This window comes from Alligator sinensis, unplaced genomic scaffold, assembly GCF_000455745.1.
Source record: "Alligator sinensis unplaced genomic scaffold, ASM45574v1 scaffold118_1, whole genome shotgun sequence".
In the NCBI taxonomy this organism is placed as follows: domain Eukaryota; kingdom Metazoa; phylum Chordata; order Crocodylia; family Alligatoridae; genus Alligator; species Alligator sinensis.
In genome coordinates, this window is record NW_005841850.1 from 1660933 (window position 1) to 1674800 (window position 13868).

At 42.4% G+C, this 13868-nt stretch overlaps 1 protein-coding gene across 1 annotated transcript in view; it reads left to right on the plus strand.

Moving 5' to 3' along the window:
• The first annotated feature begins 279 nt into the window (after positions 1-279).
• USP32 (ubiquitin specific peptidase 32) overlaps positions 280-13868 on the plus strand; it is a 131244-nt gene continuing 117655 nt past the window's right edge. Inside the window, exon 1 of the mRNA XM_014522638.2 lies at positions 280-390. Coding sequence (XP_014378124.2) covers positions 280-390 — 111 coding nt within the window. The remainder of the gene's footprint in view (positions 391-13868) is intronic.

Sequence of the window (13868 nt, forward strand, 5' to 3'; positions counted from 1 at the left end):
GGGAACCGCACCGCTGTGGCGAGGGGGGCGGGGATGTCATGTCATGTCGCCAGGAAGCCTCCCTGCCCCGACCCCGCTCGGGAGGGCGTACGGCAGGGTCGAGTTCAGAGAAAACCGGGCGTTGTTGGGTTGGGGGGGAGGAAATCCATCCTCCCTCCTTCCCCGCGTCTTCCCACCGGCGGCTCGTCGTACGCGGGGGTGTCACCGGTCCGCTCGGGAGATGCGACGGCGATCGGAGCCGGCGAACGCGCAGGCCTAAAAATAATAACAATAATAACAATGACCACGATAACGGGCGCGATCAGCGTCGCGTCGGTTCCCCGCGTCCGCGTCCAGCCCGCGTTCTTGCAGGAGCGAGTAATTCGATCGGGAAAGCGTCGTTTCCGAGCGGTTTGTAATTCGACGGGTTGCCTCGCTTCCCGGGAGAAACCGAGCGCGTGCTGCGCCGCTTGCGACGTGACATCGGTCTTCCAGTTTTATTTCTTCTAATGGCTTTTTTTTTTTTTTTGTACCTGTTAAGAGAGGAAAAGTCCTGGCTCTGTCTAGAAACTTAAAAGCTATCGGTTATTTTGTTTCTTCCTTCTCCCCTGAGCATGGATTTAAGGACGAGCCTGCTGCGAATATCTGGCGCGCCGTACGGGTGTCGGTGCTTTTGCTGTTCAGCTTGGGAATGACCGTAGACGGTGATTTATGCCTCAGAATATCCCGTTTCTTTGCAGCACCCTTCTCCTGTTTTCACTGCAGTGGTTGAACTGCAGTCGTCCTTATTTACGTGTGCTCCTTTGGGAATGGGCTCCCCGCAGAAGCGGTGCGAGCACCTGCTCTGGACACGCGTGGACGGTTATCTTGCTGGGGTCCTCTGACCCCAGCTGACTTCCTGCCCTCAGGCGGGAGGCTGGACCCGATGATCTTGTGAGGTCCCTTCCAGCCCGAATGCCTATGAAACCTTGGGGCGTTGCTGTGCTAGAGCCTGCGGGAAGCGCACGCAGGCCCCGATCCTGGTTTTTCTGCCAAGTTCCTTTTAAAGCCGCTGCGTTTTTAGCGACGTGGCCGACGCGCGGTTCAGCGTGCAATCCAGACAACGGAAAACGCTGTCCTGCTCGTAGAAGGGACACTTTCACGCAAGTTGTGTACGAGGCTGTTCGTTCTGCCTAGCTGATTTAGTGGCAGCATAAACCACCAGAGGGAAGACTTGTTTTCAGCGATGATACCAAGCACCAGTTTTGTCCACAAGGCCTTAAGGAAGTGGTAGATATATTGGGCGCTTGTTCTTATTGCCTGGATAAGAATATTGCTCGGATACTTTAGGTGGATTGAGTTAAAATCCAAGTAAGAAAAGGAAACTTTGTCTTTTAGTCTCTGGAATATTTCTGATGGGTATAACTGGGCTATTCGGCACCTTACGTGGCTGTGGTGCACAGGGCCGTGGCCGTAGCCTGGCCGCTGTCGGTGGCATAGCCGCCAGGAGCGGAGCAGCAGCGGCTGCTATTCTTGCACCCCTAAGTCAGTACCCAGGACTGGTGTCCTGTTTTTGCCTCTCAACTCCCAACTTTGTTGTGCTGCTGGTTTCTGACTTATGAAAAGCCTATGCTCATATTTTTAAATTTCTGACTGGTAAAACCTTGGTGGGCTGCGAGGAGATAACCCTGAGCATCAAACAGTAATACATCGGTAAAAACTTACCTGAGCCTGCTCCATGTACTAAACACAGAGAGAAAATATTTTAATTGCTGCTGCTACATGTGATAGCAATTCCCAAACTTTAATGGTTGCCATACCATTCTCTCAGATTGCTGTTTGAAGTGCCACATGACAGTTCCTTTTCCTCGTGCATTTTTAGTTTAGACTAATCAGCTTAGGCATTTATAGACTTGGAGTAAAGTCAGGTTTGAATTTGGCTGGTGAAGAGTTGCCTGGGGAAATTGGAAAAGAAAGGAGTTTGGCTAGGGGAGTCCAGGTGAGTTAGACGGCATGAGTTTAGACTCAGGGTGAGTAGGACTTCTGCTTGCACTTCAGGGAAGCCTCTGGTGGAGAGTGTGCATCTAAAAGGATGTTGGGGAGTAGAGATTTGGCTGCAAGTACGTGTGTGTGTCGGGCGGGTGGTTGGAAATGAAGCTGCTTGCTATCCGGACAAAAGCCCTTATAACTCCAGTTCACCCTGCCCCTTCCAAAGCTTCAGGTTCTCAGTTTCTTTCTGGTTTACAGGCCTCTGCCAGTTCAGCTGAAGCCCTTGGTTTCCCTGGGGAATCTTTCCTGTAGTTCTGGATTTAAGGCTCTTTTCCCTTGGTCCAAGTGCTGTACAATCCTCTTGCTTGTGGCTGTATGGCAGTCAGGCAGGCTTCCCCAGCCCACCATCCTCCTCGGTTTAGGGGCCCATTCTCTTCTCCAGGCTGTCTGCCTCCTTACTGTGATAAATCCCAACTGAAGAACAGAGGAGGTCATTATCTGATTAATACCTATCTCCATTCCTCAGCTAGTCTGCCACTGCTGAGCATTTTTTTAAAGGGGCCACATCAAATAACAGGAGCCTTCCAGTCCTGCCTCCTGCTATCCCTTAAGAGAAGAGCTTCCAGCAAGCTAATGCACTGCAGTTTGAGAACCCCTGTGATATCTAGCATTGCACACAGACTGCTTTAGTGAGGCCTTCACCAGAGAGAAATGGGTAGAGGGCATCCATTACTAGCTAAATGACTCAGGATGCAGAAAGATGGTTTTGTTCTTCATCCTTATCTGTGGTTATCCCTCGTTTCAGTTTGCAGTATAGAGCTTTGACTGAGCTTGACTTGACAGGTTCTGCTGAAATTTTAAATAAAACCTGTTACATGTCAGGGAGATGTTGATTTAAAATACCCTTTTAAGAAGAGGAAGAGGTACTTGTAATGGACAGTGGTTAATAATATTGCCAGTGTGCCCTAGTTCTGTATCAGTTAAGTACAGCAAATTGTCCAAGTTAATCTTTCTGTTTGCTTTTTTCCTTCAGTCCAGGTGCACTTGTCTGGCATCTGAACATAGCATCCTCAAGTTGACAACTCTAATAAATCTTGTGATGAAGGAAGACTTTTCAGTGAATGTATTCCTATCTATTTCAGCCTATCCTGATCTTAACCTGGAGTTGTCAAAGTTCGTGGACTCAGCCTTTGAGCTATTGAGAGATTATTTTTCATTTTGCTTGTCAATAAAGGCAACCTTTTAATCCCAAACACATCTGTCAGAAGTGAGCAGGTATCAAAGTTGAACGGTTCACTGTCCTTTCACTGTATTCCACAGAGACAAAGCTGTCACATGTTTCTGTCTCTCCTGTCCAAAGAAGTGGTAAGCCAGATACCTGATTTACACCCATATTCTCTTGTTATACTTTAGGAGGTATCTTTCTCCGTTGGTCAACTGTAACTCTTTATCGCAGATGTTAAAGGGGCTTTGAGTTTTCGTGTGTCAATAGCACAAGCACTTGGGAAGCTATTTCAGCCTTATGTTGCCTTGGGGGATAAGTGAGGTGAAAATACAATATTTATCAAAGCCACTCAGGTTATATATTGAGAATGCTTATATGTTACCCAGAGTGACGGTACCTAAGAGTTTTAGGGCTCTCTGCTAAGCAGGTGTGAATGCATGGTTTTATATTTCCTGTTTATAAATTTGTAGAGCTGTTACACACAGCCCATAAACTCACGCAGCGCTACTGAGCGTTGGATATCTTGGTGTCTAGATTTAGGCTTTTTTGGAAGATGGGGCAAGTTTGCACCTTATAAACTAACCAAAGTAGGTTGATAGGTGTCATACGATGCTGGTGATCAGATCAGTATTTGATGAGGTCAACTTCAGCTCGTGAAAACTTGTGCTGTCTATATCTATGTCCTTTAGTTGGTCTGTAAGGTGCAGTGCTATGTTGCTTTCTACTTGACTTCCGACTAGCATGGCTAACCTGCGTCACTTGTTTTGGGAAGACGCCCTTGTAGTCTTGGGGGTCAAGCAGTGCAGCAGTGGAATAAGTGGATTGAATAGTTCTATTTAAACCAAGTGGAAATGCACAAAGGCTATTCTCAGAAGAGTGGTTATTCACCTGTAACTTATGTGCTGGTGCTGTCACAGTAACCACTTCCTTTTTTCTTGGAGTCCTGCTTCTCTAGGATGTTAGGTTTTAGAGGAGTGAACTGGAGAATATGAGCTTTTTCTCTCTCTCTCTCCCAAAGTTCAAGGGCATCAGGCACTAGTGAGTTCCATCTTCACAATTGTGTATTCAGCCGTCTTAGGTCTCTGCCTAGCACCTTCATGATTTCCACAAAACCTATATAACAGATTTTTTTTTGTCTTAGACAAAAGGCAGGACAAGTCTTGGGCTACACAAGACCTATAATGCAGGTGTTCCATGAGCAAGGAAGTTTTAAGACTGAACCTTTTAAAGCAAGGAAACTTCATTGTAAAATGATGTTCTTTATAATTGATTCTGTAAATATTAGCGAAGTCTTTTCTATTAAGGAGCATAAAATGTGTCTGTACATAATAACAACTTAATAATGTTAGACGGATTTTATGCTGTCAGCATGTTGTTAGCAGAGACTCAAATCGAAGAGGTCAAGATAGCTGCCAAACAAATATATGCAGATAATGAAAGAAGACTTCATCAGTGTGGGCTGAACATTTAAAATATAAACTGAAGATACGTGTCAAACATTTTCCCTTGACGTAATACCATAGGTTAAAATTGAGTGCATAAAACATTATTTTTCACTGTGTAAGCTAGTGAACATACCCTATTTACAGCTTCCATCATGAAAATAGGTTATTTGCTGTCATTTCATAGTTTCACTTCCTGGTTCTCCTACACTTGCACAATGGTATAGAACATTTTCTTATAAATAGTATAGAACATTTTCTTATTTAAAATAAAAATCACCTTGGGTTTTACCAAACCTTGTAGTTATGAAATGTAACATTGCAGGGGAGAGGCTAAAATCTATCTAACAATGTTCTAGAGAGAAAATAAAATAAAAACAAGGGGAAAACCAAGAAGTTCTTCAAAATAGGATGTCATTGTTAACGAGGGCCAAGATTTAAATAGAATTGTTAGAAGAGGGCAGTAGGAGTCCTGTAACTTGCTCACAGCAGCTACTTGAGCCTGTGACCTCTGGCACCATAGAGAATATAATAAAATAAGTAACTTTGTTCCACAGACACACACCAAATGAACCAGCCATACTCAGCCTGTTTTATAAAACAAACAAGAGGTTTGGTCCTTCAGTGCTTGCAAGAATGAGATCCCTTTTAGGAAATGGGGCTCTGTAACATTTGCTAATCTAAGAGTAAAAAAGGAATACAGCATTGATAGACATTCACAGGGGGATATCAAATGTCAATTCTTCAATTCACAAAGAAAGAAATGTGTGCAGCTGGTGCTCTGTTTAGAACTGGCTGTAATTCTATTTTTATTAAAAATGATAAATTCATACTTTTAAGCTTTATTGATGCATCTTCTGAAAGCATTGAGAAGAATGTATATTTTGGGCCAGAGCTAGGACTTTTGAAAAAAACCCAAAAAACAACCTATTATTCCTGAGAATAAGTTGGAAGCACAAAATTTGGTGTTGTTAGATTTAATTATTGTTATGCTCTTAGGTAGATGACACAAGACAGCACTTCTTTGGCCCATAAGGAACCAAAGACTATAGATTCACATTATAGATTCACAAACTATAATAAGAAAACGGCTTAGGATGGTGAAAACTGCTGTATTCATTGCACCCCCAGACTAGATTCTTTAAAGGATTTACTTGGGGCATGTCTCTGCTGGTATTGCATTCTTCAAGCTTGATGCTGAAGTAGCATCGATGCCACTCACCATTGCTCCTAAGATCCGTGTCCAACATGCTTGAGAGCAGGCATGGGTGGAGTCCCCAGTGTTTCATCACCACCTCAGTTTTATGCTGGGAGCACGTGAAGTATGTAGTATCACGGAACAGTCCTGTAATTAAACTGTGAACCTAACCTTTGCTCAGGTGAGCTCTGGACTGGCTGGGTAAGAGTGAAAGATGTCTGGGTGGCACAAAGGTTGAGACATACTGCTCACTTGCTTGGCTCTGTATAAGTAAGTTTTTTATATTGCCTTGTGGAGCTGCCTGATACGCCCTAATCTTAGATCTTCTCTGTAAAGAAAACCTAAAGGCTTGGTTTGGTTTCTGCAGAAAAGAAACCTTTGGAATGCGAGTTCTAAATAAGATCTGCATTTCGAAAGTAACATCTTTTTACACCGGTTCGTTTTTAATTTATTGTACTGCTACCACTTGAAGAACTTTTGAAAAAAATAAATTTAATGGCTTTGGATATTCAGGTGGTATTTGTAGGATTTTAGAACTACAAAAACATCTGTAACGTTTAATTTTCATATGAAAAGATCATTTACATAATGAGACAATGAAGCCTTTGGGCAAAAATGAATATAGAAGGCAGAAATTTAAAACAGGATTCTACCAACATTTTGAAAGGGTCTGATTCACAAAACTTTGAATACTGTTATTCCTAACAGTTGCTGATGGAGTACAAATATCCTATTCACCTAAATAGTGGTGAACTGTTAGTATGTTAGCTTTTTTGTGATTAATTCAGGGACAGTGCTTTGTCTCAGTGGGCAACTTCTCTGATGCCTTAGCTTTAGCATATAAATATCCCTTTTATTTTTATATAACGAATCTTAACGCACCTCTGAGAGAGGTTCATTATTAGTCCCTCTATGAATGAGGGAAACCGGTACGAGGGTAGTTGCTCGTCTGCCTGAAAAAAATGCACCTGTCTACGGTTCAGCTTAAACTGATGTAGAAGTTGATAGAAACATTTATCTGGCGTTTACCCTAACTTGGTTTCGTAGCAACTTAACCTGAAATCAGCCTGTTTACACCAAAACAAGTCTCCAGGTAGCCTTTTGTCTTGGTTTATATACTTTGGTGCAAGTTAAACCAGATCAACTTCTGTCTTCAAGTGACTTGCCCAAACCAATCAAGTTAGGATAGAGATGCACCGATACATTGGTCCAATATTGGATTGGCACTGATATAAAGCAAATTTACTGCATCAGAAATGAGCCTGATGTGGCCAATAATTGGGTTGATAAATGCCCGTGCACGCGTGCAGCTGCAGTGCAGTATGTAGGCAGCGAGGAGTACAGCCAGGCAGCTTGAAGAGCTCTGTACATCTGGTAAGTCTGTTGTGGTAGAAGGGGAGGGAGGAGGGGAAGACAGGGGTTTGGGGGTGCAGATCAAGGCCCCTGCGCTGAGGGAGGGAGTGGGGCAGGGGCGGGGGCTGCCCAGCTAGGGCAGGGCGCCCCACCCTGCCCTGTGCAGATCCAGGGACACACACACACCCCTTTGCCCTCCCAGGGTATGTGCAGCAGCAGGAGCCGCACCCTCCTCCCTCCCTGCACCCCCTGGATGAGCTGTGGCTCCTCGTCCCCCCCCTTGGCCCTGGCTGGGCAGCCCCAGCCCCACTCCTCCCTCACCACAGGAACCTTGATCTGCACCCCTCCTTTGCCCCTTTCCTCCCCCCTTCCCTTCCACCACAGCAGACTTATCAGCTACACACAGCTCTTTAAAGCTGCCAGGCTGTGTATCAGAAATCGGATCGGTATCGGCCGATAGCCAATTTTTAAGGAAGGATATTGGCCCCACAAATCTGTCGGTACACCCCTAAGTTAAGATTGAAAATGTCTGAGTTTCTGTGCACAGACAGTCCCATTCTTCACAGCAGCAGCACAAATATCAGTTCTCCATTTCAGGGGAAGCTGGTACTAAAACCAAGGTTGTTGTAAAGGTGAGGCAGAAAGCAGGGTTGATTTGCACCCTGTGGACTGACTAAATCAGAGATGCATAAGCTTTCATAAACAACATAAGCTTAAGAAAGTGTATGCAGCTGATTTAATTTTATATGGTGCAAATCTGCCCTGCCTTCTGTCTGATCTCAGACTAACACAGCTGACTACCTCTCTCTTGTAAATGTGATATGGTTTCCAGGTGATAACTGAAGGTTATTTATTTGTAGGATAAACTATATTATCCTTTGGGTTAAAAAAGAAAGAAAGGACAACCCTAAAATCAGCAAACCTTGTTGATCCTAGTGTACTTCTATACAAGAATTTTATTCTGCAATGGGAGGCTTCTGCATGTAAAATGAAAGGAAGTTGTGTTTCTTCAGAAGTTGCTGGTCGAGTTATAATCAAGGCAGGTATCCACTGTATACACTGATAATTAAGGGAATAGGCTATTACCTACTGAAAAAACGCACTAAGGCAGCTGTCTTTGCAGTGATCATTCATCTGCGTGTTCAAGCATATGACGTTTTAAAATCTCTGATAACCCCTGTTGATCTTTACCTCGTCTCCCTCCTCACCTTTCCCTGTCCAGTCTTTTTCATCCTTTCAAGCCTGTTTGGGGTATGTTGACAATGGGCTTAGTCCCACCAGGGACTACGTGCCCCCTCTTAATGACTGGAAGGAGGCCTTTTGATGTAGAGCATCTTACTCTATGGAGCAAATAACGAGAAAATAGGCTTGGGGTGCAGGCTATGTGTTAAAAAGTAGGGTAGCAAGGGAGGATCCCAGTTGGAGAACTCCAGCTAGTGCTCACTGCTCCTTGGACAGATTTAAGGAGCCACAGCAAGTCTCTGCTGGACTGTAGGATGTACGCATCAGTAGCTCAGGTCTCATTGAGCATTTGCCATTGTGGGTACAAAGCAAGCTGACCATCCTCTTCTCAACGCTGGTATTTGTAGGGGGGAGGATGAACTGTAAGCCAGCGATTGCAGCCATTTTGGGGATGTTCTGAAAAGGAGGCCTCTGGATTAAAGAGGAGACCACAGTGGTAACCACCTGCCCTGGTAGAGGAAGAGGTCTCCAACTGAAAGGCCAGCCAGAAGTGCCCCTTGGCCTCAGGCGCTGCTGGCTACCTTGAATGTTGACTTGGGCGTAGGATCTTCTAGAACCTGTCAACAATGTTGTCACCTTCTTTTAAAAACAAAATCCCATTTTGCTGCCTAACTACTTGTCAGTTGTACTGTGTGTGTTGAACTGCCCTTCACATCATAACTTTTTTTTTCTAAAGATGAAGCTATGTAGTCACGCTTTTAAGGAGGATAACAGACTTGTAGCCATGAACCAACTGGGAAAGGGGACAAAATGGTGCTTTACAAGATGCATCAAAAAGAATGAAAGTAATTCTTGCTGGCTCAAATCCTTTGAAGCTGCTTCATCCACCACTCTTTAGGATATATCAAGCTTCTTGTTTGAAAGCAGTGGTGCTTGCATGGGTGAAAAGAACTGTAGTTGATTCTTAAGTGAATTTTGTGTTGTGCAAAATCCAGTCTTTTTTTTATTCTTAACAACTTAAGCCTCACCTCAAGGTCATTATTGGTGTTAAATAGTGGAAAACAGCAAAAAAGAAGAAAAATGAAAGAACTTTATGTTGCTATAGATACAATAATTGATTTACAATACTAGGTTGTTTTTTCTCAAGCAGTTGCTCCTGTACAGTAACTAGTAGAAAGCAGGACTTTCTTCCTGATGTTCCAGTACTAATAATGCTGTAACTTTAATGTGGTATTTTGCAAAAATTAAAAAGGAAGCCTACATGCTGAGGACTTTATAGTCTAAATTAGACTCTTAATTTTCTTTGTTGATAATGGATGCAAGAATGGGATTTGGAAAAAAAAGATTGAGGATTAAAATAAATCAAATCAAAACAGGAGAAAATGCACCATGGATAAAAATACATTGAGCCATTTAAATTGACCACGGACCCAGCACAGATTTGGAATTGATCCTCACAAAAGGAACTTAACACTATCCCAATTGTGTAGGGTGTTTTAGTTGGTGTTCTTTAAAATACGTATGAGGAGATGAAAATCCAACCCAGCAAATGTAGGGATTACTTATTTAGTTAGATTCTTATATTACGATGCTTATGACATTAAATAATGGTCATTGTAGGTCAGATAACCGCAGCTGTAGATGTCCTCTAGCACTAGTGATGTTAAGACTTTGGTAACTTGCCATGAACTTCCAGGCCATCCCTGCTTTAGACGTTTAGAGCACTGACCGCACTGGAGCTATACAAATGACCACCAAACGGGCTTGATATGCTTCAATCGACAGAAATAGAACTATGTCAAGCAGGGTTTTGAAATCCTAGATAGCGAACAAGAACTTGAAAAAAGAAGCAACTTAAGATATTTTGAACTGAGAAGTGGAAGGCGGGGAGATAAGAAAATGACAAATGCAGGAGTAATAACTTGGAAAACAGCCTCCCAAATCAAGTTTATTCTGTAAGTGAAATGTGACATGACAGCGTTGACATGCGCCTGTGTTCTTGGAGTGTAGAAACTCTTCCAGTTTCAATTTCTAGTAGTTCATTGGTCAATGTACTATTGGCAAGTTGGAATAAATATACTCCAGGCAGAAAATTGCTCATTAGGGAGAGCTTGACCAAATTTTAAGTACAACTAACTAACTAAGGTCTGGGTGTGACTTGAAACCAATTCAGTAACTTTAATTTACTCTTTGAGCTCGTATAACTGAAATAGCATTGCTTTAGGAAAAGAATTGTCAAGCAGTTGGTGCATATGAGTCACTATACTCTGCTTAGAATTTGCATGGAAGATGCTAGATGGGGAAAAATTGTATTATGGGGACTAATTGCTTTTGGTATTTCACAGCTACTTCCTGCAGACTGTAATAAGAGATTTCTCTTTCTTCTAGAGAGAACTGTAAGTAATGGTCTTGTCACTAAATAACCCCTATCCTGTTATACATTACCCAGGTCTAAGCATTGTCTGTCACTTCTCTTTCCAGGGAAGGTCGTGTAAGCATGTCAATGTTAACTTCTCTCCTTTCCAAAGTATTTGAAGGATAAGGTAATAAATAGACATAAGGGTAAGGATGGAGGAGAAAAGCAAGTGTGTTAACTTGAACTTTCTTTTAGAATGATATGCACCAGGCCCCCACAGAGGTATAAAAACAGAAGGTAAAAAACACTGGTTATAAAGAATACTTGATAAACATCTCTTTTTAACAGAAAATGATTGCTACTTGTTGTCTAACACACTTCTGATGGAGATTGTGACCTTCTTGGGGATATCTTTTAGGATTTTGTAGACTTGGGGGAATTTCTAATGCTCCCCCTCCAGTCTTTTAGGTCAGAATTCTATCTAGCTGCTCCAACCACCTAACTTTTTCAGGGCATTTCTTTGTTCAGGCCTGCTACTATTTTAAAACTTAAAATAGCACCTTTATACTTTGCTACCGTATACATGTACTTATTATGAAATGTAGGAGAACTTCTGTATGAAGGGCATGATAAAGGATGACATAACAGTAAAACCACTGTGTGGTCTTGCCCTGTCTGCTTAAGTATTCCCACAGATAGGGGTGTCTACAGGAAAAGTCTAGTGTAGACAGGCTATTGAGAGAGCAGTAAATGTGTTGGGTCCAAACTAAACTTTGACCTATAAAATTGTCGTCCAAACGATGTATAGAACATGTTACGAGGCAGTGGAGGGTCTGTGTCTGCAGTTCAGTGTTTTGCTGTGCCTGGCTGGAACATATCTGTCACCATATTGTTTGGAAGAAAAATTTTCAAGTGCTACAGGGCAGTTTTAGCTTCTGGCACGGTTAACCAATTTCCATGCAGAGTAATGACTGTCCTGTGACTTTCACTAACATGCCTAAAAAATATTGTTCTTAAAGATATACTATCTTCCACCTCTCCAAAATGGCAAGACACGCAAACCCATGGAATAAACTCTTTATTATGCTGGTAAAAATGCAGACCAAGCCATTCAGATTTAGGGGCTAGCCTACAGTCCCTTAAAATCACTGTCTGCCTTTCTTGTCCACTGTGGTGTAAGTGGTCAGCTTTAATATAAAAACTTGCTTGCGATTTGCTACCTGAGTTGCTTTATATGTTGCATTAAAATAAAAGGCTGGAGAGAAAACAAGTTCTTAGAATTATGTTTAAGGAGTCAGAGCAAGACATTTGTTGTTTCCACATTTATGATGTTGAATATATTAATTTTTTCCGAAAGTTTTGGTTTTGTCTTCACATGTGCAAGGAATTTATATTGTGCCAGTCAGTGGTCATCTTATTTTACTGCTTGTGCACTTGCTTGCCTGTTGAATGCAAATGTAATTGTTAGGAGTCCAGTCCCTTAATTTCTCTGCTTCATACCCTCTTGACTCCTTAGCTCTTATTTATTTTTCTGCTCTGTTCACTAAACCCACCAGATACTCATTCATTAATTCACTGCTTAGTCCCTCTTTATCCACTTACTCACTTCCTTTCTTCGCTGTCCAGCACTTTCTCTCTTCCTCTTTCTCTTGCTTTCTCTCTTCACTGTCCTTCACACACACTCCTTTTCCTTCCTCTTTCTCATCTAATCTTTTTCTTAATGTGCAGACTACCACATGCAGGTTGATGCCCCCCCATCTTCCCCTGTCCCGCTAAGAATGCCAGGGTATTTCACCCTCCCAGCTCCTTTCTCCAGTGATCCCAGGGCTACCCTGTTTCATCTCTTCATAGAAATAATAGTATGGGCTGCTCTGCTGTACCTCCTCCTAAAGGAGTTGAAATCAGCAGGTCAGCCTTTTGGGGGTTTGTTTTCTTGTCTTGGATCAGGATTTTTCCCTTTCAGAGCATTTGGAGTGGAACAAGGATTTGCACTTCTCTGGTTTAAACCATACATGGATCTCTTCGCATTTGTCTGTATTCTAAGTGCACGTCTTAAAAAAATGTGTATGAATATTGTTCTTAAAGGTATCTTGGCTAATAAAATATAGGCAATTAAAATCTAGTTTTGTGTGATACTCAGATGTTGTCTTTCTCTAATTTGTGGAAATGGTAGATCTCCGCTGTCTGGAGAACTATTTTAACAGGAAATGCAACAGCGGAAATATAATTTAGAAATAGTGGGTTACTATCAGGTTGTTAGTGTTTTTGGTTTGTTTTTTTTTAATCCCGTGTCTGGTTCAGTTCTTGGTGTTTCGTCAAGGACTTGGTGGAGTCGTACTAATAAGGTGTACATTTGCAGAATTTTATAAGTTGATCTTGCAGATTGTTTCCACTTGAAACTGGAATCTGTTTCAAATTGTCAAACACTGCAGAGGTCACTTATCAAGTTCAATACTCCATATTGTTCTTTTTCATATGGTATAAGCGTGACTCATTTAATGTATCAGCGTGGAATGAATATTCTCATATTTACATTTTAGACTCTCTTTAAATAATGTGGAGGAGTCTGCCACTTATTTGGAGTAGCAAGGGTTTTTTTTTAAGGAATCCAAAGCATCAGTGGTAGACCTGTGTGTTTTTTAAAAAGGTTGTTCACCATCTACACTAAAACACCCTTCTTCAAAGTGAGTAAATACTCTTCTCTTAAATTTAGAAAATTATTAAAAAGCAGTACTGAGTCACATAGGGGGTTTTAAATTCCCTGTGGCTGAAATTGGTCCCTCTGATCTGTTGTGTGTAGTATGTTCTTGATCAGAGCTATACTGGCAGTCTCAGCTTTTTTCACTTAACTCTATTCATTGTTGCTTTAATTTCAATCCGCACGTAACTATTAACATCAGGATGCAGTGATGGAACTAGGGCAGAGGGAATGGGGCAACATGTGGAGGCAGGCAGGGGGAAGAGGTGCAGGGAGAGGAGGAGTGGGGGAAGCAGCTGCTGCCAGCAGCCGTGGGATCTTGATCAGAAGTTGCTGCTGCCCGTGTGCCCTGGATGCCGGCCAGGTTGCATCCCTACACTACTGTTGGGCTGTACAAAGTATATCCAGGCTCAGTGGGCTTTGCTAGATAGCTGGATTTTTTTTCAGCAGTAAAGAGGTTAATGGTT